The sequence below is a fragment of the Raphanus sativus genome, chromosome 2, assembly GCF_000801105.2.
Source record: "Raphanus sativus cultivar WK10039 chromosome 2, ASM80110v3, whole genome shotgun sequence".
In the NCBI taxonomy this organism is placed as follows: domain Eukaryota; kingdom Viridiplantae; phylum Streptophyta; class Magnoliopsida; order Brassicales; family Brassicaceae; genus Raphanus; species Raphanus sativus.
The window spans coordinates 32471180-32497735 of NC_079512.1; the positions used below are offsets into that span (position 1 = coordinate 32471180).

At 34.3% G+C, this 26556-nt stretch overlaps 5 protein-coding genes, 2 long non-coding RNA genes and 1 other non-coding gene across 8 annotated transcripts; 5 read left to right on the forward strand and 3 right to left on the reverse strand.

Annotated features, from left to right (window-relative positions):
- Nucleotides 1-419: 419 nt before the first annotated feature.
- LOC108822326 (probable trehalose-phosphate phosphatase G) lies at nt 420-3431 on the reverse strand. The gene is made up of 9 exons (XM_018595371.2): nt 3174-3431; nt 2488-2555; nt 1986-2393; nt 1764-1904; nt 1613-1684; nt 1403-1516; nt 1070-1306; nt 756-989; nt 420-663 (listed from the first exon to the last, which is right to left on the reverse strand). Exons 3-9 carry the CDS (start codon nt 2238-2240, stop codon nt 601-603), a joined length of 1116 nt encoding a protein of 371 aa, XP_018450873.2. The 5' UTR covers nt 2241-2393; nt 2488-2555; nt 3174-3431; the 3' UTR covers nt 420-600.
- A 4954-nt stretch (nt 3432-8385) lies between these two features.
- On the reverse strand, nt 8386-9409 carry LOC108840967 (protein INAPERTURATE POLLEN1). Its single transcript, XM_018613761.2, has one exon. The coding sequence runs from the start codon at nt 9371-9373 to the stop codon at nt 8543-8545; it is 831 nt and encodes a 276-aa protein (XP_018469263.1). The 5' UTR covers nt 9374-9409; the 3' UTR covers nt 8386-8542.
- Nucleotides 9410-14394: 4985 nt separating this feature from the next.
- On the forward strand, nt 14395-15410 carry LOC108840476 (auxin-responsive protein SAUR36). Its single transcript, XM_018613306.2, has one exon. The coding sequence runs from the start codon at nt 14667-14669 to the stop codon at nt 15144-15146; it is 480 nt and encodes a 159-aa protein (XP_018468808.1). The 5' UTR covers nt 14395-14666; the 3' UTR covers nt 15147-15410.
- Nucleotides 15411-16184: 774 nt separating this feature from the next.
- Nucleotides 16185-16849, forward strand: LOC130508452 (uncharacterized). Its single transcript, XR_008942892.1, has 3 exons — nt 16185-16269; nt 16374-16461; nt 16690-16849. It is a non-coding gene; the product is annotated as an uncharacterized LOC130508452 (long non-coding RNA).
- Nucleotides 16850-18859: 2010 nt separating this feature from the next.
- On the forward strand, nt 18860-18933 carry TRNAN-GUU (transfer RNA asparagine (anticodon GUU)). The gene has a single exon. It is a non-coding gene; the product is annotated as a tRNA-Asn (tRNA).
- Nucleotides 18934-20754: 1821 nt separating this feature from the next.
- Nucleotides 20755-21916, forward strand: LOC108840337 (non-specific lipid transfer protein GPI-anchored 33-like). Its single transcript, XM_018613171.1, has 2 exons — nt 20755-21269; nt 21638-21916. Exons 1-2 carry the CDS (start codon nt 20930-20932, stop codon nt 21715-21717), a joined length of 420 nt encoding a protein of 139 aa, XP_018468673.1. The 5' UTR covers nt 20755-20929; the 3' UTR covers nt 21718-21916.
- On the reverse strand, nt 20781-22208 carry LOC130508451 (uncharacterized). The gene is made up of 2 exons (XR_008942891.1): nt 21985-22208; nt 20781-21277 (listed from the first exon to the last, which is right to left on the reverse strand). It is a non-coding gene; the product is annotated as an uncharacterized LOC130508451 (long non-coding RNA).
- Nucleotides 22209-22667: 459 nt separating this feature from the next.
- On the forward strand, nt 22668-25226 carry LOC108843458 (FAM10 family protein At4g22670). Its single transcript, XM_018616660.2, has 10 exons — nt 22668-22913; nt 23216-23270; nt 23355-23519; nt 23610-23778; nt 23849-23913; nt 23991-24131; nt 24211-24327; nt 24470-24706; nt 24793-24850; nt 24939-25226. Exons 1-10 carry the CDS (start codon nt 22804-22806, stop codon nt 25040-25042), a joined length of 1221 nt encoding a protein of 406 aa, XP_018472162.1. The 5' UTR covers nt 22668-22803; the 3' UTR covers nt 25043-25226.
- The last annotated feature ends 1330 nt before the right edge of the window (nt 25227-26556 follow it).

Consider the following 26556-nt stretch of genomic DNA (forward strand, 5'->3'; position numbering starts at 1 on the left):
ATGGATAGGAGATGTGAATAACAACATGACCTCGGGTTATTGTTGCTCAGTATCCTTTATTTGATTATCCAGCAGTATGCACATGAACCGGTAACGATCTTCATATACCGGTTCCACTTATGACTGGACTTTTCCGCACATGATCAAGCACCAGCAGCATACAAGAACATTACGAGAGATGTTCATAGCTCGTTATCCTTCAGTTAGGAAGGCAGAGGTAATGGCGTCAGCACAAAGACACTAGACGTAGCAAAGAAGACCAATCCAGCCTAACTTTTCTTTTTATATACTTGGGATTGATACTAAAGTACAATCTAATCATTTTCTTTTAAACTTGGATCTATAATCTGAATCAGAAGATTCTATAAACTGAGTGTGCCATTCGAGACAGATTTCCCTTAAGAAACTTATGAAATGAATTATAAAAAGAGTTTTGATTGTAATAACATTTTTTAACCATGGATAATATGGAAAAATGATAAATTAAAATATAAATGCCGAAACTGTTAAAAAAAAACAGAAACTAAAAAGTGAAAATAAAATAAAATAAAATAAAAAGACAGCGTTGGATGAAGCTCTTCTGATACTCCTAAACAATCATCAAATACTTGTGGAGTCTTCCATCTTTCTCCATTTCACCAAAGTCTTGAGGAACTTCTTCACCTGGCAACACCATTTTATACCAACCATTACATTTACACATAAAACATAGCATATGTGATGATAAAGACTAAAGATTATAATGTAATTAGTACCTCTGAGGGGTCTCTAAGAGAGTAGAATGCATTGCTTTCTTTTGGCACGGACGAAACCAATATTCCAAAACCATGCTCTCTATCCCTTAGTACCTTGAATGCATCCTCATCAGTCTTGTCGTCTCCGATAAAGATTGGGAGGAAGTCATCATCGTTGCTTAGTCCGAGAGATTCCAACAGAAACTCAACTGCTTTCCCTTTGTTCCACTCGATCACAGGACGAACCTCTAAAACCTGATCATGTCAACAAAACAAGTAGTTAACTAACTGTATTGAGACCTTGTTGATGTTACGTTCATTCCAAGTATATGTACCTTTCTCCCGTGAGTTAGACGCAGACGAGGGTATTGTTTCAGGTGGTCATGAACGCGTTGAGCAACGAGTTCCCAGTCTTCCCTATCAACGTTACGGTAATGAACAGAGGCGCAGAACTTGTGGTTCTCTACTTTTGCACCTTTGATAGATTTAGTTAGCTCAACGAGATTTTTGTAAACCTCTTCGATGACCGGTATGAACTCCTTAGCTGGCTGAAAGAGGTTTACCTCCTCACCCTATTTTTAAAAAAAAAAGAAAAGAAAGGAAAAAAGAGATTATAAGAGTTTTGTTTGGTCATATAAATTTGAAATGAGGTACAAAATGATTGGTACCTGTTGGTCAGTGGATTTTATACAGTTGGTGTCATTAGCACTTGCAGGAGTCATAATGTCCATGCCATGACTACCAGCGTAATAGAGTTCGGTTAGTCCTACCAGTTCGTAAACCTGACACATGAGCAAAGTCCAAACTGTGTTAGCGTTTTTAACTTTTGGTTGGATTGGTGATGATACAGTTTAATAGATGGTTTAAAAAGTCTCTACCTTGTCACGGCTTCTACCACTAATTATTGCTGTTGGGAAGTACTTGGCCACATCTTTAACAGCAGCACGCATCTGTGAGAGATAGCAAACAATTAGCAAATTGTGTTTCAAACCAGAGAGCAGAACATACTAAAGGGGTTTTGATTCTTACCGCATCAGACATGATGGCACGATCAGGGTCGTCGACTATTGGAGAGAGTGTTCCATCATAGTCTAGAAACACAGCTATCTTCTTGTCCTTAGCTTGAGCTGCAATATGCCCGAAAGAGGTAATCGCTGAAGGATACTTGAGCTGTCAATATTACAAGAATGAAACCACGTGAGAACTAAGAAAAATAATAAAGAGATCAAACCATGAGATATTATATTATACCATCCAAGCCCGTTGAGCAAAGTCATCTTCAGGAGCAATCTCGACGTTGAAATCCTTGACAAGCCTCTTACGTGGTGGGGAAGAGGAAATCATTGCTTCTAACCAACCATTGGATCTAACATCGTCGAGCTTAGGGTTCTTCCTCCTCGCACTGACGAATCTCCTTGAAGGGAAGGAGGATCCGAGTCTTGATTTGCTGACTGGTGTTGTAGGCTCAGGGAGAACAGGGGAAGTCTTGTTTATGTTAATATCCATCCAAATCAGAATGCTTTCGAACAAGAGAGAGAGTTTCGATGGGATCTTATAAATCACTTTTTATCCAACGGTTTTGTCAATGGAAAAAAAAAAACACTTCTTCAACGTTTTCTTGTCACTGCTTGTTGGTGAACGGTCAATTAAAAGTGAACACTAAGTTGAATACACAAAAAAAAAAACAATATTCAGAAAATGTTGAAAGCTAATGTGTTTCTTGGAAACTAGAAAGCGTTTCTTTTCACATTACCTTATTATCTCTAAGGCTTTTAATACGTGAAATAGGCTTTAAAGTGATCTTGAACTTCAACTACAAACCTGCATATCCACCAGAGACAGAGTAAATAAGACTGCAAAAGAGGGACTTTTTTAAAAACACAATAAAGAAGAGAACATAACAAAGTCAACAAGAAAGTAATGTCCTTTCTCTTTTATTTAACTCTTCTTCTTGTTTTTTACTTTTTACCTAATCATCTTAATTGTTGTTTAATGGCTTTAGAGAAAAGGAGCCACTGATATTGACAAGTACCAGAAGTCTTCAACTGCCTTTCTCTATATGACAGCCAATAATACTATCATTATTATCAAAGGCTACCGACAAATAAAACTTATAGCTTCTTCTTCTGTCCTCAAAACTGTCCAAAAGAACGCGTATATACTACCAGACGAACAATTCCAAACATGCCAACTTTTAGTCTCTAAAGTCAGTCATATTCACTATTTATTTTATCAAAAGAGGTAAATAAAAACCCAGCCGAAAGTAACATTCAAGATATGTAAAATTGAAGGGTTTTGCAAATAAACAGAGATACAAAAACGCAAGAGATCCAAAAAAAAATCTCGAAAACGCTAAACCTAAAAGGGTGGATCTAACCAGCTTGAAAAACCAATGTTACACCACCATTCATGAATCAAAAAGGGGTGCAGATTTCAAACCTGATTCAAACGAGGTGTAAACGCAAAGCAACGGCAACAGCCACCACCAAGGAAGAAGAAGGAATGCAGATTTTCTCTCCTTTTGGAAAGAGAATCTTTAGAGATCGAGAAAGGAGAAATCAGTCAAGAAGGAGATATTTTTTTATTTTTGTTTCCTTCTTTACGAAAACCCTAAAAACTGCAAGAGAATATACTGAAAATCCCGAGTTTTAGGGGAGAGAAGAAAGAGGAGAGGGAGAGAAAAAGAAGGAGATGGGGGCTTTGGTATTTATAGAGTTTTTGAGAAACCAAATAACAGGTCCGTTTCTCAAAGAGACAGTCAGACAGAGCAGAGACGTGGTTAACAAGGTTATTAACCTCTTTTAAATGTCGAAAACACCCATACGTGTATGATTTATTTTACAAATTTGCCATTAAGACCATGTTAAGTTTCTTATTAGCTTCCCTGAATAAAAAAAACTATTTACATTAGTTTATGATTAACGAGTTCGTCATTAGGCAGATTCTGGGGTGGAATCTTTGATTACTTCAATGTTCACATTTCAAAAAAGAATTAGTAATGTTTTGCAATGCATTTACAGTTCATGTTCTGTTGTACATTCTACAGTCCACACCTTTTTATATAGAAATATATATTTTCTTCCTTGACCAAACGAATTGGTCGTTGATTTTTAGGCAATAAACTCAATTACTCAGCCGTCTAAATTACTACTACATCTGACGGTTTCTAGAATTCTCACTTCCAAAGAGAAAAAAAATTACTATCGAATTAGTTTTGTTTTTATATGTCGTTCAAGATTTCTTAACATATATTAAAATTATTAAAATTTTTATTAATCTTTAATTATGATATCACATTTACATTAAAAATATAAATCACTTATAATGAAATAAAATTTAAAAATTTTGACAACATTTAAAATGAATTGAAGGAAATACTATATACTACTATTTCGAAACTACAGAAAAAGAAATAGAAGCAATTTAATAAACCGTGTTGACTAATAAAGAAGTTACAACCTACAATAAATTGAGCGAGAAGAAAGAAAAAAAAACTAAAGGCGGACGTTAGTTTGTTAGCCAAAGGGAGCTGGTTCGCTAATAGACACACGTGGTTACGAGTCAAGAGAGTTGAATAAAGCACAGGCGCCACGTGTTAAATCTGAGATGGTGACGTAACAGCGTGTTAGTTGGGCCTTCATGGGCCCATTTAAATAAACTGGCTATTTTAGTTCCGGTGTCATTTTTCGGCACATTATATGCCTTTTTTGTATACCTTGTTCGCGAATTATGTCGACATTCAAACAAATTAAGATGTATATACACACAACACACTAATGTATTCTAATTGACATATACCATCACGTATATTTTTAGTGAAAATGACAGAATGACGTGGATGCTGAGGCTAAATGTGTAATTTTGATGAGGATAAATTAGAGGTTTATAAAAGTTTAACGATTAGTTAATGGTGTTGGAAATCACGGACTCGTAACTACATGACCAGTAAAAGTTTGAGTTGTAAAGTGGGTCCCTGTACTGAATGTACGGCTGGAATTAGCTCTCCGTGATCACTTTATTGATGGTGGACGGTGGATCTTACATATAAATACTGTTTTACGCATTATGGTAGATTAACGAAATTATTTTCTCACAAATTGAGAACATAGGAGAAAGATTTATCTTCATATAACGAAGAAACTAAAGTAAAACATAAATTGCAGCGAAGAAGTAATGATTTTGCATATGTTTAATAAATGAATTAAAAAGGGAAAGGTAAAAAAGAAGCGAAATTGGTTTCAAAAAAAGAAGAAGCGAAATTAGAAGAAGAAAAAAACAGCTAGACTTACGATTTAAAAAGAAAAAAAGAAAAAGATGTCAAAAAAAAGAAGAAAACAGGTAGATTTAGGTGCTGACTGGTTTTCCCGCTACCACCCGCAAACGCAACTTTTGCGGTTCATAGCGGTTGTTGGCGTTTCGAAACAATCACAGAAAACGCTACAAATCGCTTCAAACCGCTCCGAACCTCTTTAAATCAAAAGCTGGTTCCAGTTAGCGTTTGCGGTTGCGGGCGGTTGCGGGAGGGTAAATTTTTTTTTCTTTAAAAACAGAATAAATAAAAATAATACTAAAAATATCCAATAAAAAATTTCAATTGAAATAATAGAAATTGTAAAATGTATTCATATTATATTTCAATTTATATTATAAAAATTCAAAACTAAAATATTTTCTATAAATTTTTAAAATTGAATAATATGATTTTATAAATATAAATTTTATATTTATCATATTATTATGATTTTTAATATTTTTATAATTACATAAAATGTAAATATTGTTAAATTGTTATTTAACAGATGTTGCGTTTGGTAGTTTACCAGTCATAAGAGTCCCGCAAACGCAACAATTTCTAACAGTTGTACCAGTCGTACAAATCTCTAGAAAACGCTTAAAACCGCAACCACCCGCACCCGCAAACTCCCGCAACCGCAACCGCATCCGCTGCGATTACACCAGTCAGGCCCTTAGTTTTGTCTGAGGAAAGTTCTCCACGTGTATCCAACGCTGCACCTATGACTGGTGGCGGTCACAAACGTATACTGACGCCAAGATGACACATCTGAAAATGACAAATATATGATTCGGATTTGACAAAAGAAATATAACTTCTCCAGTATTTTACAGATCGATAAATCACACACCTTCTCGAGTATTTGACAGATCAATATCTTCTAAAACTTGGAGCATGGTCTAAACCTATCTGTTCTGAATTTAATTTCTGATGAGAATAAAGTTGTTATTACTTGGTTAGTCGAGAGTTAGAAATATTTTGACATTAGTCAGAAGGGAGATCCAAATTCAGACAATTAAAAATATTTCGACATTAGTCAGAAGGGATCCAACAGATCAGACATTGTGATATTCAATCTATTATGTAACATCAAAAGCATTTCTCCCAAAATCAACAAGATCAGTTAAGGGGGCATTTCAAAAAGAAAATTGTTTTTTTTTCTCTCTATTTTTATTGCTAAATAATTTTCATCGTCTTCCGTAGAGTAAGAGATATACTAGAAGAATTTTATAAATAAGAATAGTTTAAAACAGCAGAGAATCACAACAGTGACATGAATGTTGTAAGAATATAAGTGATGTATATTTGAAAATAGTACAGTTTAAGAAACATGGACGGTTACTTGCAAGTGCATTATTCACAGATTCAATAAGTGTCTTTGCTAAATTTTAAGGATCCAATGTATCCTCGATCTAAAACAGCATTTTGGGTTAAGTATTAGTATATTAACCAGTTCATCTTACTCCGTCGGTCCTTCCGTCAATGCAATGTAAACCGGCGACATACCAATGTAAACATGCGGCTGAAAAGACAAAATCACCGTTACTTTTCTTATCTCTTTTAGTCTTTGCAATATTTTTTTTATCACTATAAAGAATAAACAGCCTGTAGTGACCTTTATTCTTTGTTGGTACCGGCGGTACCTTGTTTGGCAAATCATAATGTGATAATTTATAACTAGTCTATACATAAAGAAATGTTCATTCAATAATGAAACAAAATTAACAAATAATGTGTGCCGACCACTAAGGCACTAACTATAAGCTCAGTTTGTCAACGTTCACATGTTATCAGACTGATAATGATAAGGCAAACATTATATGATAACATATAAATGTTATAAGTCACCTGCATATGTGTCTCCACGTATCCTAATGCGTATTATACATGCAAGCATATATCGTATATATTATTCCAAAAATTTGATACTATGACCCAGTAATGACACACTTTTCAGCTAATTTCGTGACAGAGTATGCATATAGTGATATAACTACCATGAAGTATCAACCGAGTATGGATGTAGTCAGATCTTTAAAATAAAAAGGTATGTATGTGGGCATACTATTTTTTGTGTCAAGTACGAATTCATACACAGTTATGAGGTTCTAGCCAGTAACCAGATAAAGATCTTTGAAAACCACTTCATTATAAAAAGCTAATTAGATTTGTCTTTAAAACCCAGAAAATGTACTGAAAGTTCCTATATTCACGAATCACGATCCACTTATACTACGATAGAAACGACTCATATACCACATGCTATACATAGCTTAATTTTTGTTTAACATTTTTTCACCGAAAGACATTTCTTATATTATATTGTATCTGAACATAGATAAATAACTATTGGACGTTTATACGCATGTTCAAACATGCCAGCTAACAGTGGCTCGTTAAAGAAATTAGAAGAAGTGATAAGCACTAATAGATTCAAGAAGTCCTTGAGAATAAGTCGTGTATCTTATAATATATATTTTTTTTTTTGTTCAAATAATATAAGACTAGTTTGGCCAGGCAATATGTATATATTATTATAATGTGCATGAGCATTTGATAATTTCAAATCGGTTGAAATCTCTCTATCACTCTATATAGACAACGCCCAATTAATTAACTCCCTCGTTTATTCTAAAGGAGATTACTTAGTTGGTCGACGCCTACGTTATTGTCAAATCCTTATGTTTATTACTAATACAGAGTAGTTGAAGACTTTGAGTTGCCCTCGTTTTCAAGCGTTTGAAACCATGTAAACGATTTATTAATTCATTTTTAGCGTTTGAAACCATGTAAACGTCTAATTAATTCATTTTTAGCGTTTGAAACCATGTAAACTTCAAATTACTTCAATATATTCAAACTGTTTCAGTTAATTCTTAAAACAAACAAAAGTTTATTTGTACGACACGTTCATAAGATGAATAATTTAATCGACATCAAAGTTCAAACTATGCTATTTATTTTAACGGTGCATGCTCCTTTGTCTTTTAAAAAGTCTCCAATGCTGGTGGGCCTAGTCTAAACAATTGTACCATTTGGACATATAAAGGTTAGATACAATTCTAGGCTTATGGGCTCGATAATGTTCTTCAGCTATGCGATGGGTTCCACTGATGGGCAGCTCTGCAGCTAGATGCAAAATTTGGTTTAACATGTTGAAATGGAAGGAAAACCAATCAATCTAGAAACCAAACCAAAAATATCCAAACAAACCATAACTATTACCATTCCAAACGAAATGAAAACTAAATAAACGATTTGACATGTGGGCTAAACAAGTAAGCAACATTCCATTTCCAAGAACAGTGAAAAACTTACAAAAACATATCATCTGTTCAAAATCTCAACATTTACATCTTTAACCGTATGAGAACCGGCTGTAACCGTCTTTAATAGCATGTAATCTGTAACATAACCGGGTGCAAACTCCATAGAAATTTACAAAAGTTTTGAAACGTTCTACAACTAATCAAATCTTGATTCAACCATGACGAAAACAGAGTTTTTTTTTCTCCTAATTTGGCAATGCAACGACCTCGAAATCTTGGAGAAGAACCTGATCTTTAAACCCAGCAAGAAACTGACACAACCCTTCAAGAAACAGAGCTGCTTGATGCTCGCTCGTAGCTCCAACGATGTCCATGATCACACTCTTCCTCAAACGGTTCGCATCGACAAAGATACTCACAAGCTCCTCCATCTCAGCCTTGGCCGCATCCTCCACAGCCGCCGAAGCTGCCGTCACCGCCGTCTTCTTCTTCTTCCCCACCTGATACGACGAGATCCAGTTCTCGGAGACGCGAGACACGAACCCTCTCTGCGCTTTCCTCACGCGGTCCATAAGAACAGGAACCATAAGCCTCATCGTGCACTCAATCTGATCAATCCTCATCACCAGCTCGTCAGACGGATCTTTCCACGCGGTGGCGATCTTCAGCGGCTGGTTCACGAGGTCTGGGATCAAGCGGAGGGTGTCCTCGTCTTCGTAGTCGGAATCTTGATTCTCGCGGTCGATGAAGGAGCGGAGGAGGTTGGTGAGGAGGTAAGGATGGATGTCGCCGAGGAAGAGGAAGGGGGTCTCGAGGGAGTTGCGCCACGAAGGGAAGAGGAGGTAAGGGATGGTGTTGGGGTCGGCGGCGAGGTCTAGGGTTTCGTAGTACAAGACGAGGTGGCGGAGGACGAGGTCGACGTTGGAGGAGAGGACGGAAGCGGAAGCGGCAGAGGAGAGGGATTGGCGGAGGAGAGGGAGGCAGTTGTCGGTTAGGGTTTTGGACCAGTCGGCGTAGAAGTCATTGAAACGACGAGTGGGTTTCTTGCGGGAGAAGATAGAGAAAGGGGAAGGCATTTTCTCGGAGACGATTTGTTTCTCAGATTTTTTTTTCTTGAGTGTTCCTTTTATACGTAAGGAAGGTCGCTCTGTTTTTTGGAGGGAATGCAGGATAACTGAATCGGTGATGTCGGTTATATTGAAAACTAAACCGAATATCCTGAATTTCAATTTCTTTCGGTTCAAGCATTAGTACTATTCCAATTTTAAGTCCATTCTGCTCTCGAACACTTGAGAGACTAAAGGTAATGTTCAATGCAAATTTTGGCTTTATTCAATTATTAGTGAAGGTGTGATCTGTACAGAGACATTCGATGAAATTTGAACGGATAGTTGTTATATACCAAGATGACACATACATTACGAAAATAGTACTATACCAATTACGCCACGTTCCAAGAGCCTTGAAAGTGATCTAAGGGGTATAGAATAGACCGATCTAATTGTTTCATCTATGAAGTCATTATTTTTTATTTTTTTTATGGAGTTGCAAGATGTTTGTATGAAGAAATAGCTAGGGTTCATCATATATTTTTGTTGAGACTTGAAAGTTGTCTTGATTCATTAGATTCCTTTTGTTTACTCTTTTTATCCAAAAGTTGAAAATGTTAGTTAGGTTGACGTAAGTTTTGTTTCTGGAACGTAAGTTTTGGTTTTGGGAAATAAATCCATCCAAGAACTTGGGCTTGATGGCCATCCATAGAGCCTGGGGGAACCATGGAACCAAATCAAGAGGTACTATCACAGTTTTGTTTGATCAACTCATTTGATCGATCTAATATTACACATTCTTGACATGTATATATTTTGGCTTTGATCGATGACAAGAATTACCTTTGGTTAAGTTTGAGTTAAGTTTCTAATTCAAAAATGTTACCAAATATTAAATTTTTTTTTTTATTTTAAATTTGATTTAAGATATGTTGTACTCAGAGTTACAACTTTAACTTGAATTCTTTATAAAATTGTTAACTCAAATCATAAGCCTACATCAACAAAAATCTCATATCTTAGAAGTTAAATTACAAATGTGAATGATTTTTTGTATACAAAATGTAAATCATAAGCAAATACCTGTATGCAGTAAATACTCTACCTAAATTTAAGCTAGTCAAAGATTTTATAATCTTGTTCCTAATTTTTTGAATTATCAAACGTTTAACCAATTATTATACAAATTCTTAAGGTCTGTTTTCTTCTGTCATCTTCGTTTTGCTTGCAAAAATTATTTTCTTTTTTCACTTGCAAAAAGGTATTTCTATCTTCCTCTTCTTTACTTCCAAAAATACATTTATGTTTTTACTTGAAGAAACCAATAAGCTTAAATTGAGTTTTTCTATCTTCTTCTTCTTTACTTGCAAAATATTTGTTGAAGAAAAAACAGACCCTGAAGTTGTGGAAGATGATGAATTCTATCAGCAGTTGCTATATCTGTATTTTCTGCCATTTGAGAGAGACGGCTTTCTATGCCATAACAAAAACCAGACGAAGACGAGAAAAGTTGTGGATCGAGGTGCCTCTAAGAGCCTAAAGATTAGATAAATAAAACCATCATCTTTCTCTATAGAATTGGTCGGTAGCAGATTTTGATTTAATTTAGGGAATGTTCACTAAAAGTTGTCACCTTCATTGCTCAGCGACCAGTAAGATCCATACAAACAACAGATTAGCTGAAAACCCTCTTTGGTCTCGTATGAAGAAGTATACACTAATTATAAGAAGGTTTTTTTCAGCGGACTAAACGTAAACACGTAACTATGAATAGTAAACAAATGTAAGACCATCTCGTACATTAATATATGCTAGAAATAATGCACTGTTTTATGTAGCCATGAGAAAGTTTGTTTTCTTATTTCTCTTTGTCGTTTAATTTGTAAATAAATATGATTCATTTCCTGAAATCTAGTAAATTGAAAGTTCGATAGCACGATATATAATGTTAGGAATCTGATTATACCAACAGTGATTGGTGAACGATGTATAATTATTGACTAGTTTGGTGTTGGATTCTAGTGATTATATAATTCAAGTCAGAAAATGTCAAAAGGATAAGGAACATGATTATATATTTAGCATCAAAACATTAAGATCCGTGATTGGTGGATTAACAACAAGTAAACAAATTTAGAATTTGGCATAGCAAACTTTATTTTCATTTGATCATATTGTCTTTTTGTCCCCGAAACGTATCTGACGTTTTACTTTCCATCTTAGTCTCTTGCTGCTCGTATTTTTGTCTTGTGTATATGTTTATCACTATTAAGTTGTTCTTGGAAAATATTTTCTTAATTCATATTTCAAAAAATGAAACCAAACACAGTTTAAAACATTCTAAGTTTTTTTGGATGTTCAATAAATTTTGAGAATCTTTTTTTTTGTGAGAATATATTTTTTTTATTGTCAACTTTTTGTGAGAATATATTTACATCATTAAAATTCATTGAATCTTAAAAATAAGACACCCAAGTATAATATAAAACTGCGATAACTTATTTCGTGCAATGGACCCCTGCATAGAATTATATATCTAAGATTGTCGTTATTTCAATCTTACTCGGTCGGCTTGGGAGGATTCATGTGGTCTATTTAGTATTAAGTTTTTAACATAACTAAATTAGTTTATGATAGATTTGTGTACAAATAATTAAGTCATGTTGTCATTAGAAGCTCGAAATTATCATCAAAACATGCATCTTGAGTTATTGAAGACATCAAATAATTACATATATCATGTGAAGCTTTTATATATGAACTGGTTATCTAGATACTCCTCCTTGATTATTTGGTTATATCCCAAGATCTTTATTCGTCTCGTTGGTGGATAGAAGGCTAAACTGTATATGTGATCAGTACTGTATCAATATATTCGATTATGTCTGGTATCCCACAATAAGTGATGTTAGAAAGATATCAATATCGCATGCATTAGCTCATAATCTCTGATACATGCTGTAACAACTCAACTACGCTTTATCTAATAGAATAAGTAAACCAAATCCACGTTAGTTATATGTCATACATATATTTTACAGAAATTTATTTGGAGAATGGAAGTTAAAGGAAAAACAAAGTCATAAGGTAAGAACACATGCATGATGGGTGTATTGTACCGAATGCTTCAAAATTAGGTACACAAAAGTACATATATTTGTTACTTCCTATCCTTCTATTCCATAAAGCCTCCCAATTTCTTTCTTTTTCATTTCTTTTTCGCCAAACAACTATTTTTCTTTCCAAATGCAATATACTGAATTTAATAAAATAGTTGTGAATGCATCTTTGACGAGAAGTAAATCTAGTATCTAATTTACGATTATAATGAACTTTTCAGAAAATGTCTTACAAACTATAGAACTATATTATATAGTTCAAGAAAACACTATTGAGATATGTGTGAGAGATTTATGAACATTTATTTTAAATTAACCCTTAATACAGAGTTTTCATACACGAGAGATCATTAAACCGTGGTCGAGGTTAATTTGCGAAGACTACAGAGCGTCGGGTGCATTCATATTCTACATTGACCAACCGTGATAGAAAGTCAATCAACCTATAAATATTGGTTAATGATTAAATGAAATAGCCCAATAATTTTTTTATTGATTAACATCAAAGTCATGCTTCCTTTTTTTTTGGAACCAACTAAAAAAGAACATAGCTAGTCTAAATTTTGATATAGAAAATCTCAGCCTGGTAACAAAAGCATGTCTTATTCACATGTATATATTTTTAAAAAGCTTGTTGGAATATTATGAATTTTTAAGAGAAAAGGAAAGGGCACTTTCTGTGAACCGAAGCATGTTACGCAGATCGCACGCACCGTGCCGACTGCCGACCAAATCTCTAATCCATGTCTCTCCTACACACATGTTTGGCTTTTGTCTTCATCCTCTGTTTTATTAAAAAAGAATTAAAAAATTTCTCACAATATTTATTTTGTTTGACCTGAAGTAACTTAATATCTGTAGAAGGTTTATGTTTGATCTCCATATCTGGTGTATATCTTTAAACATGGCCGTTAATGTTTTTCTTTATATTTATATGGATAGATCGAGTTTTCTTATCAAACTTAGACTAAGACTTAACCAGTCCATATGCATAGACTGATAGACACGCCCATATGTGCATGTACACTAGACGACATATTGAACATTTAGATGATTAAACAAATGAGTATAATAACAATAAACCCAAATCGGGTCCTCTAGATTCAATTATAACAACAAACATTGTTTTAACTTACTTGCGTACGCATAAAAAGTTTCACTAGACAATAGCTGGTGTGTTTATTATGGTGTTTAATAACAAGTGAACACATAAAAATCACTTTGGATATGTCATATAGAGAAAATATAATAAAGTCATTTCTAGAATCACTGACAGACATCATGCTGATGCATCAACATTCTAAAGTTCGAATACAACGATCATATATCACCAATGAAGAACTTGGGATAAAAGAAACAGTACAAGGAAACTTTTGGGTCAGGTCAACACTTAAATGCATATTACCGTACGTACAAAAGTTGAGACTAACTTTGAAAAGCCTCTGCACATTAATTGAGAGTTTGACCTTCAAAACGTTAACACGCTATGACCTTTCAGTAATGATATACACCATACAAAAAGGTCTGGTCACCAAAAACATAAGCTTAACCGTTAATTCGTTCTTCTACTTGTTAAAAAAATCGTGAATAGCATGTTATTTTTTTGTCCAACAATTTGACAAATACTCTTGAATGAATAGTCCGGTCTTACCTGAACATAGAGCCTCATGTGCGTAAACAGCAACGAAGGTTCGATAAACATAAATTTCTCGTGATACGAAGAATTAATTTTTTTTTTTTTTGGTAAACATGTTAAGAACGAAGAATTAATTTTGTTTTAGAAAAAAGTAAAACCTACTCTTAACTTACATGATACGATGAAAATAATATTTCAAGAAAATAAAGAACTGTAAAATACACATCAAACTATTTACTAGATTAAAAAATCAAAAAGATTTGGCACTTAGCTAGTGACATGTTAAATTTGGAAAACACCACATCAAATATGCACATGTGGGTATATACACACACGCACACACAAATTACCGTTCAACGGTCACACCTCAAAGGCTATATAAAGAGGGTTGCTTTGCTCTATTCTCAGAACCAACTCAAGTCTTCTTCTTCATCTTGAACTGTAACACAAAACAGAGGGCAAATCAAAGCTTCATTCTTTTCGATCAAATCATCTTCTCCACTTCAAAAAACGTAGTTTTAAATCACAATTTCTCCAAAAGTTTTCATTTTGTTTCTGCATAACAATGAAGAGGCTCAGAGGTTTCAAGATCGGACACAGATTCGTAAAGATCTTCAAATGGATAATCCGAAGTAGAAGAATCCAAACCGGGAAGCGCCAATGTCTGACCGGAATCCTCAACCCGGTTAAAAAAATCTGCTCATTAGCACGGTGCCTCCGTCGTGGAGCTAATAGGCTTTGCGGAGGAAATAAACCGGGTCAGGCCCGGCTAGGTAATGAACTGAAACCGACGGCTGTTCCCAAGGGACATTTAGTGGTTCACGTGGGAGAGTCCGGCGACGATACGCGGCGGGTGGTGGTTCCGGTGATTTACTTTAACCATCCTCTGTTCGGGCAGTTGCTGGAGCAGGCTGAGCGCGTTTACGGGTTTGAACAATCGGGTCGGATTACGATACCTTGTCGGGTGTCGGATTTTGAGAAGGTTCAGACGAGGATCGCCGCATGGGATCGCTGCCGACAGAAGCGGACTTTCAAGATTCTCTAATTTTGACTTTAATAAATAAACAAATAAATATTTAGCTGATGAGAAAAAAAAAGGTGCAAATGTCAAATTGTCAATTGCAGAGATGTGAACTTCCATCCACTTGATGCGAATATCATCAGTTAATAACTTAATAGGTTATACAAACATACCAATACATTTTAGTTTTATGTTATTCGAGTATGTATTTTGTAATGAAATTAATAATTCATTTAAATATTGTAATACAGAAAGTAGAAACTCTATATATTCTTGATTTCGTCTAGATGTCATTGTTGTTTTGTTCCTTATTACACAGTTTTTTTTGTGTAGCATCTGTCATGAGTACCAAATATAGTACAGTATATGTTACCAACACGAACGAATCAAGAGTTTTTTTTTTATCAACAGTTTATTACAACGTGGGGGTTAGTTATGATAGTATGGAGCAAGGTTATTTGTTGGATAGATAAGGCATATTCATATTGAGATAAGGTCTAGACTAGTAAAATAAGGATTCAATTCCTATTATTGTTAGGCTTATAATACCGACTTTGAGTTGTATATATATCTTTGTGTTTACATTCTAATGAATCAAGTTAATTTGATATAAAATCATGAATTCAATATTGTTATGGTTAGGCTTGTGAAGCTTCTGCAAAACAAGTTTTGTGATTAAAAACTGATCATTTATCCAATATTACATTCTCATTATTTCAATGTGTAGGAAACTTGTTAATTTGATTCTTTTAGGTGATGACCAATTAAAGTTAAACAAGGAATTCGTATAATTAGTCCAATGTTTAACAGATCCCTATATACTAAAACGGAAGTCATCTCGCCAATCAAAAATTGACATGTGGCATAGTTTTGTAAATAAAAAAAGTAATGGCAATAAAAAATCTGTACGTTTAAAAGTTTCCTAAAATTGTTAAAAACATAAATTCCTTGATTTTCTTTCATCGACACTAGCACGTTCTAATCTCAAATAAATATTTATTATACTTAAATTTCAAGTTCATATCCCTATATTTTCTCACACGACCTCAAACAGTTTTAACTCTTATATAACATTCAAGCAACTGATTGTATTCCCTATCTTCTTCTTTTTTTCACCGTAGGCCGTAGCTTCTTCTTCATCATTTTTGTATGTTTGAGTGTAGCAAAAAAATTACACAAGTTTAAGTCTCGCTTCTATTCATATTTTTTTCCTTCTTAACTTAACACTCTAATTCTTTTTGCATGATTCAGGTTGGAGATGGTGTTTAAGAGATTCCTGTGTTCAAAACTTCTTTTTTCGAAAAAAGAAACTAAGATCTTTCTCAACAACTTAGAAAGGGTAAGTATCTGAATTTTTTTTTGAAAGGGTAAGTATCTGAATTTACTATGTATAAATTGATATTTGCAAATATGTTTTTAATATTGTTTGACAATTTCCAAACATATTCTTTCACAGAGCGTATTCAACTATCTTACAAATTTGTTTATGAGTTTATCGTATACAAATTGACTTTTAGTCATGTTTTTGTCTTATATATGATGTTCCGCGTTGGTTTGAACCGTAAAGGTAGAGGAAAGAGATGGAGAAGAATCCCAACGGGTTTTGACAAAAAGAAAAGTCCCAACAGACAAGTTCAAAAAAATGTTTTTTTTTTCTTTTATCATTAATCAAGCATTTATATTTCTACCCATTACAGATATTAAACATAAGAATAACTATTTCTTTGATGAAGGTAAAAGTAAACAGAATACGTGAATCACATTTCAAATGCACTCCTCTTCTTTGATGAACGGTATTAATCTATTGTTTGCATATTTTTGGTGATTTTTTTGCAGAAAACGAGGGTAAAAGACTCACCTTAAAGCACAACTACAAAGCCCCAAACAAGCAACACCAAGAAGAGGAAGAAGAAAGAAACATGCGGTGAACTAGAAAGCTACGAACGGGGCATAATAGCGTGGTAGGGGAAACGACAACGACCCCATGACTTGATCAAGATCAAGTCTTATGTTAGTTTTCCATTTTTATGTTCATAAAGTGGCATTAATTTTGTTGACGTACGGATCAAAATAGAATTTTCTTTTTTTTTCTGAATGATATAGTATATCAAGTTTGTAGCTTTCCTCTGAAATAAAAATGGGAGAAGAATTATAGCAATCAAAAGGAAGAAAGGTAGATGAGCACAAGAAAGAAAACTCAATATACATACATAGGAAAGAAAAAAAAGATGGGGAAGAATGTAAAGTTGGAGCAGCTTGATTTTACCATTATACAATAACGACTAGGGGTGGGCAAAAAAACCGAACCGAACCGATCGAACCGAACCAACCGAACCGAAACCGATTCGAACCGAACCAAAGTCTATTATCAAACAGTTAGGTTTAAGATTTTCCCAACCCGAACCAACCAAACCGAACCCGATCCGAACCAAACCACGTTGAACCGAACCAAACTAAACCGAACCCATAACCAATGTGCATATTAGCAATATACAATATACTAAAATGCTAAGACTAAAGTTATTGTTAATTTTATTAAGGATTTTTTTTTTAGTTTTTTATTTACTTTAATTAATTTTTGTTTGATGTTTATAATTTGTTAAAGTTTTTGTTTCAGTTTTACATTATATTTAGTTTACATAGTTTATTTTGTAGAGGTATTATTAATGATGTTTTTTTAATTTTCTATTTATTATAGTTAACTTTGATTTGATTGTGCTCTTATAAATGTTTTGTGTTTCTAAAAGTTTTTTTCGGTTTTATAATGAATTTAGTCAACATAATTTAGTTTTTTATAATCGTCAACACGATGATTTTATGACCATGCGTTTGTGTTTTAAAACCGAACCGAATTCAAACCGAACTGAGTTCAAACCGAACCGAAACCGATCCAAACCGAACTAACTATGGTTTACTTTGGTTGGATAAATCATTGAACCGAATTAACCAAACCGAACCGAACCCGAACCAAACCGATAAAATAATCGAAGTGCCCACCCCTAATAACGACAAAGCTTTTTTTTTAACAACGAACAACGACAAAGATATGATGTGTCTAAGTTTTCAACCTTTTTTTTTTTCATCTAAGTTTTCAATTCTATGTTTACTGCGTCTAAAAGTGAATTCAATTTAAATTATTCCATCCTGTTAGTTTTGAGTATTACTTTTTACTGAAAAAAAGATCTCAATAGATAAAAAAAATGTTCAATTAATATAGATTTGTATATTGATATAGTTTGTTAGATGTAAAACTAGCAAAATACAGTCAAATGATGTGAATAGTTAAGGTTGGCACATTATTAATTATTCTTCTTCAAGAGATTTTAGTTCCCTCATTTTTTATATTAGTTATTTATTTATTTTAAAATATTTTATAATAGTTTTCAATTTTTTCTTATGTTAATTAACAATAACTCTCAAAAATAATTTTTAATTATATAAATGTATTTATAATATTCTTTAGTTTATAAAATATATAAAAAATACTATACCCGTGCATAGCACGGGAGATAATACTAGTGCACAACTAATTGGGAAAAATGTGGTTCGGAGCTAGATTATGTTACATATTTAGTGTAACGAACGAGTAATACAAAGATTTAACAATTACAAGTCTTACAATTTTGTAGATCTTCATGTTTATTTAATTATTTCCAATCAAAGATTTTAGATGGAGAACAACGATTGTACTATGTAATTAGTGTCTAATATAGTACAAAAAGAAGGTACAAAGTGAAGCTGGAGTAGCTCAGTTGGTTAGAGCGTGTGGCTGTTAACCACAAGGTCGGAGGTTCGACCCCTCCCTCTAGCGAATTTTTTTTGTTGATTAGTTAACTTTTTTAATCTGTTTCCTGCGTCTAAAACCAAAGAGTGATCCTGAAACGACACTACATTTCTCTAAGAATGACGACGACATTAAAAGATTATAACTTCTCAGATTTGCTCGGAAGCATAAAAATATACATACAGAGATCATTATTCCAAGTCTTTTTTTGGCCAGAATAATTTTTTTAATCATTCGCATATTATAAAAGAAAGACATGAACTGTTTATTGTTATCATTCCAAGTCTTTACATAAAAGAATGGAATTGTTGCTATTTCTTGCATTGAGATATTAACCACTTGACTGTTGAAGTTCATCAGAATCTTTCTTGCACCCGAATTTGTTAAGAGGTCGTTCTTTGGTTGGATGGTATATTTATTGGTCAACCGAGCTATTGAAACTTTCAAAAGCTTTTACAGAGCGATGTTACTTGTGACCTAAGCAACTTTGAAGAAGTTGAATGTGATTCTGAGAAAGTCAAGATAAGAGACTAAACTTTGATTAATTTGTTTGTCTGAATTTATTGAGCTACTGCATCAAAACCGTGCATACGGCAATAAATCGATAATAGAAAATAACACAACAGTTTATAACAATTCATGAAATATTTTTTTTTTTCTTTTCAAATTGCTAATAATTTCACGTAACAATGTCTATCATAAACAAAAGCGATGTCAACTCAATGATATTTCCATCAAGAATAATAATACAAGTTTGAGCTAGTTATTCGATTAGTTTGAAAGTGCTATATGAGCACGTTAAATTTGTTTTTAGTAAGTTGGCCATTTGGCCATTTTTAATGTGGTATAAACGATCAAGTAGTGACCTTATTAATGATTAATCCAATTAGACTAACTAGTCCCTTGTGGCCTAGTCATAAAAGATTGACAGCTGTGAATTTCACCACTGTGAATTTCACCACTTATATTTGAATCTTGGCTATCGTCGATTAAAATAGAATGAAAAATGCAGTTCTTTTGGATGTTTTCGGTGAGTTTTCTGGCTTAATTCCAACAGACGATTATTAACTTTAATCGGATCTTTTTTGAAGCTATCTGGATATCAGAGTCATAAAAAAATCCAATTAGACTGCTAATAATGTCAAGCTTGCATGTTAGTATTAGTTCTAAATATAGTATTGATTCAGGGCTTTATATATAATGATCATGCATAGCATTTAGAGCTTTCTTCTTTTTGTTTAAGCGACCAAACAAAAATGATTATAGTATGATCGTTTTGGTCTTTTCATTATCTTACTGTTATATTTATCTCCATTTTTTCAATATTCGAAAACGTCTGGAACACTCTAAAATTCAGGTACATCAACATTATCAATGTGGATCACTAACAGACGCACACAAACATATGCATGTTCAATTCGAATTAACTGATAAAGAGAAAAGGATTTCGAAAATGTTAATGTTCCAAAAACATCGAAATGGCACTTGTTGATTGCTTTGGATCGGTCGTACAAGAGTGGCTCTCACGTCAACACAGTAATGCACCACCCTCAAGTTTAGTTTCATTTTCCTTGAAAAAACATTAAGATCTGTGCCAACATTTATATGTATATATTTATTATTTGGTCAGCAAATACAGGCCATTTGAATAGATTTTGTAATAAGACTAGGTAATGTTCTCTATAAAATATAAATATATCCAGTCTCAAAAAAATAATCAGATCAAATGCTAAAGAACGAATCAAATGCGAAGAACGAATCAAATGCCAGGAACTTACGGGTTTAGAAAGAAGAAAGTCGTAGAGATCTGGTCAACGATGTAAAATTCTGTTAAGACTTTGTATTAGTAACATCAACGATATACATTCCAACTCTCCACTAACACAATGTATATATATGGTGATGATGATAATGTACTCTTGAGAAAGTCATTTACAAACAAAGGAAAACGAACAAATACTCAAAACAAAAACAAAAACAAAACAGAGCTTTGCTTTTTGCCCGGTTTAGACAACGATCTTTCATGGCTTACACTAACAAAATCTCGGCAGCAGCTGCGGTTGCGACAGCGATGCTATTTTTAGCGGTCATGATCGCTCCCCGGTGGACGGAAGCACAAACGATGCCAAAGCTGGATCCAGTGTGCGCTTTGTTGATCACTGACACCCTCACCAAATGCTACTTAAGCGGGAATTTGACGCCATCTGATGACTGCTGCAGCGCTCTCAAATCGGCGACCGATAGGCAAGTAACTTGTCTCTGCGACGATTTCATCGCACATTCTTCTGACAACAACGTCACGCAAGCTCTGTTGGAAGTATACCACAACGACTGTGGCGTTGCTGACAAGTTTGCCTGCAAAGGTACCTAACTAAACATTCTCGCATTTTATGTTTTTGTGGTTATAAGTGTTTTATAGTTTCAATCTTATGATATAATATATTCACATCTTTACTTGTATTATATGGGTGTAATTTGTATAACTAGTTGTAGCGGTTGAGCTAGCATACCATAATCTACAGACAAATGACCTTAATTATGTTCAGAATCGGATTTTGAAGAATGTATTAGACAAAAATGTTCAAGAATCTTCACAATTTTACTAGATTATTCCATGAACGGATGGCGAGATTGTAGTGTCCTGGAAGTTAATAGTTTTTAGTGAAATTTGTAACAAGAGTTATGGTGATGTCATGGTAATTAAATCGATTTCGATTTGGTTGCAAAGCAGGAAACTCCAATGGAGGAGCAATGAAGAAGATCAGTGCATCAATTGGTCTACTTGGTTTGGCTGCAAGTCTGTTCTTTTAATTAATTAAAGCTTGGGCTTATCAAATACTCCTGTAATTCTTCTTCTTTCTTATTTTGTTGTTTGTATTTTTTGTTTTCTTCCATAATCTGACAGCTCGAAAACTCATTTAGTTGGTCATTGCATTTGTAACAAGCTTTGTTTGTAAATGGTTGTACGTCTGCTTCTGAAATTTATTATCGGATTATCACTATTTTTTTTTGAGCAATATTGGATTATCACTAACTATTAGTATTACAGAAAATATGGTACACAGAAATCGAACTTACTTTTCACGCCCTCGTCTACACCGTCCGCCGGAACGAAGCTTCAATTACCGTAACAGCCGGAGGAAAATAATGGCTTTCCTCCGATATCGGTTATAAAACAGAGAAGGAAATGGAGGAACTTGGTAGGTTTGAAGGCGGAGGAGTTATGGTGATGAAGATGACATTGTTCACGATGTCCGACAAAAGAGAAAAGGTAAAGTAAATAAGGGAAGTGTGTGTAAACTGAAAGGCCACGCAGTTAATTTGAACAGTTACGGTAATTAAATTTTTTTAAAATTCAGACGGTTTCCCGGTTGATTGAAGAGGATAAAACATGTATTTTTTATAATGTAGGTGGTGTATATCGGTGAGATAGGGCTTTTGATTATGGGTTTAATTATCATTTTATTGATTGCTGTATGATGCAATTTCCCTTTTAATATTGTGGACCTTGTTGACGGGTTATAAAATACCGAGATCGGAACAAATGAGTTGTAGCCGTGAATAACAAACAAATATGTGTGCAATTATGCAACCTACCTAATAATTAAAATATATTGAATTTTATATCTGTTCCGAAAGACTTTTGTTCGGTTTGGTTCAATTGAATCAGTTACGGTTTTGTATCACGAAAAAGGTCGAGTCCGGTTAAAACCCGACAATGATCTTATCCGTTTAAGACAGAGAAAGAAAGAAAGAAAGAAGAAGGTGCTAGAACAATATTTTCGAAATCAGAAACAAAAAGACTCGAAAAAAAGAAAAAGACGAGACTTTAACCAAAACACTTCTTCGTACCTAAACCAAATCACACTCTTTGTTTCCCCTCGCCGATCGCAAAGGATGGATTCGAAGAAGCTTAGTGAACTCAAGCTCTTCGTCGAGCAGTGCAAGTCTGACCCTTCACTGCTCTCTACACCTTCCCTCTCCTTCTTCCGCGACTATCTCCAGAGGTGGGAACCCACCTTCTTATGCTTCCGATCTAATCTGTCTGCTTTGGTTTTGTATAATCTGTTGTGGTTGAGAGATTCAGAAAGTTTTGATCTTTATGTCTCTCTGCTAGTTCAAAGTGTCTCCTTGTTCGTGTCTTATATTGAAAGTTTTGATCTTTGTGACTATATTTACTTGCTATATACTGATCTCTCGTGGGATTGGAAGACCCTTTTCTCTATTGTTGAAGGAAGGTCCTGTCTTTGATCTGTGAAGATACTCTGTTGTTCATTTGATGAGTGTTCTCTCTTTGTGATGGTTTCAGTCTTGGTGCTAAGATTCCTACTGCTGCTAATGAAGAACACAAAGACTCCAAAGCGGTAGATCATCATTACTTTTGGTTGAGATTGGTTTGTTGTGTTATGCAGATGAATTTGATTGATTGTTTCTTTTTTTTTTAACAGAAAAGTTTCGTAGTGGAAGAAGGGAGTGATGAAGATATGGAGGAAACTGAAGAACCAAAACCCAAAGTTGAGGAGGAGGAAGAAGAAGAAGAGGATGAGATTGTTGAATCTGATGTGGAGCTTGAAGGAGAGACTATTGAACCTGATAATGATCCTCCTCAGAAGGTAGTAGTAATAGTATATGATTTTAGTGTTTTCTCTCTGCTTATATCTCTTTTTAACTCCTTTTGTTGTCTTTTTTTTTTTTTGGGTTAGATGGGAGATGCGTCGGTGGAAGTGACCGATGAGAATCGAGAAGCTGCTCAAGAAACTAAGGGAAAAGCCATGGAGGCTCTCTCTGAAGGAAAGTTCGATGAAGCTATTGAGCATCTGACTCAGGCCATAACGTTGAATCCCACATCAGCTATTATGTATGGAAACAGAGGTAGAGTACTTCTTCTAACTTCTAGTAGCAAAGTAAAGTTAGTCTCTGTGGCTTAACTTGTCTGTTTCAGCTAGTGTCTACATTAAGCTGAAGAAGCCAAACGCTGCTATTCGAGACGCAAACGCTGCTTTGGAGGTATAATTATTTTCTCAAGGAACTTTGTTTTTCTAATGATGACAGTTAAATCTTTCTGCGTTGTTTTGGATTTGCAGATAAACCCTGATTCTGCCAAGGGATACAAGGCACGAGGTATGGCTCGTGCCATGCTAGGAGAATGGGCAGAGGCTGCAAAAGACCTTCACCTTGCGTCTACTATAGACTACGATGAGGAGATTAGTGCTGTGCTCAAAAAGGTATTTGATTCTTGTTTTTGAATTTCATTAAACAATGCACCAGTGAAGTTCTGTTACTCACTTTCTTGAAATTTATTAGGTTGAGCCGAATGCTCATAAGCTTGAGGAGCACCGTAGGAAGTATGACAGACTACGGAAAGAAAGAGATGACAAAAAGGCTGCACGTGATAGACAACGTCGCCGCGCTGAAGCTCAGGTAATGGCTTTGTTTGACCATGATTACCCAATCAGTCTTAATACTCACTTGTCTTTGACATTATCAGTTAGCTAGCTAGATGTGGTTTAATAGGATAATCATGCTTTAGGTTTTGTCTAATTATCTTTTTCTGTTCTGTAAGGCTGCCTATGATAAAGCTAAGAAAGAAGAACAATCATCATCAAGCAGACCTTCAGGAGGCGGTTTCCCGGGTGGTATGCCTGGTGGATTTCCGGGAGGTATGCCCGGTGCAGGCGGTATGCCAGGAGGACCTCCAGGCGGATTTCCGGAAGGAAAGCCTGGTGCAGGAGCTGGTGGTATGCCTGGTGCAGGCGCTGGTGGTATGCCAGCTGGTGTTGATTTCGGCAAAATATTCAACGTAAGAGTGTGACAAAGATTTTTTTTGCATGAACAAAGAAAGGATCTGATATTTGTGAGAATGGTTTCATTATTTTTTGTGAGCAGGATCCTGAGCTAATGACAGCTTTTAGCGACCCAGAAGTGATGGCTGCTCTTCAAGATGGTATTTAAAATTACTTGTTGATGTTGATACTTGGTTGTTTTGAGTTACCGTGAGGTTTAAGTAATGTTATAATATGTGGTTGAATCAGTGATGAAGAACCCTGCGAATCTAGCGAAGCATCAGGCGAACCCGAAGGTGGCTCCGGTGATTGCAAAGATGATGGGCAACCTCGGAGGTGGAGGACCTAAGTGAGAAAACAGAGCAAACAGCTTTTGTCTTTTGCAATTTATGTGTGTTTTTAAGTTCGTGAGATGAGTGATATATGTTGGGGGGATCTTTTTGTGTCTGATGTTTTCGTTATGAGAGAAGTTTGAACAGATGAAACATTACTCTTTTCACAAGTTCGTTAATAATATTATCTCATGTTCGTTTTTTACTTTCTGAGTTTTGCATATTGACCGTGACATTGTGTTATGAGAATTGGTAGGAACCGAACAAATATTATAATTTAATAATTTGTCAGTTACTGACGATCATCGTAGCTAAAGATCAGGATTTTTAAAATAATTTATGATAGTTGTAAGAAAAAAATAGATGTGAAGGTAGATATCATTTGAAATTTCATTTTGACATTTCCAAAAATTTACTATAGTCTATATACAAGTGTACGTTTTGCACTATCTGAGTAGACGACTTGGCAATTCTCAAGAGAAAACTGTGTAATATTTGTGATCCGTAAATCTTCAGTGGAGATGTTTTTCCAAGGGCATTTAAGGTGATGAAGAATAAAAGGAACACTTTTGTTTAAATCGTTCGTTGACAAATATGTCGAGACCAAATATATACAACAAGTTAGTGTTGACGGTTTTACGTTCCCATTTAACTTTGTAGTCGTATCATCTCTTTTTTTTTTTGCTATGAGTATCTCTCATTTCAAATGATTTGACCTGAAAATCTATAAAAACAACTTTGAAGTTAAACAGACAAACACTTAATTTACCGTTTGACTTATTTGAATGTATAAGAATCTGACACTTGTAATTTAATAGTAACTTGTAGACAAGTACATACATTTCAATTTGAAGGGATTATGAGGTTGGTAAAAAAAACTTATGCCCTAAAATTATTTAACTATTAATTATGTGCACTGCTGAATTTTTTTTGGAGGTTGAAAAAAACTACTCCTAAAGTTATCTTACATTTTTTTGTCGGCAGTTATTTTACAATAATGTTAGTTAGTGAACACATTCTGAAAACGATATGAAAATCAAAACTGTTTTACGGCTAAATGCTCAATTCAATGGTTTTTTTTTGCCAGAAACAATTGATTGGTGTGACAAGTGATTCAACTCGGGAAGGATTGTGATGTTGATTTACATTGATAAATTCCTCCACATATTCAGTTTAGTTGATTATAGTCCATATCATTTTAGAAAATCATCAATAAAAAGAAAAAGAAAAATGAAAATACCGTAAATACATGGTCAAAGATTAACAATCCCAAAATAAGAGCCACATCTATTCTAAGCTAAAAGTTTCAAACGTTGATGGCGAATCTTACATCATCGTCATCTTGTTCGTCGAGGTTATATCTTATAACAATAGTTTATTGATAATCGTCTTGTTCGTCGAGGTTATAACAAAATTAATTTTTAGATGGATCATTTTCTTATAACGTAACTTAGATTTGAAGGAGTAATTTTATTAACAGAGACGCAAAATGATGCATAAGATTAACATTTATTAATTTGCATAATAATATTTAT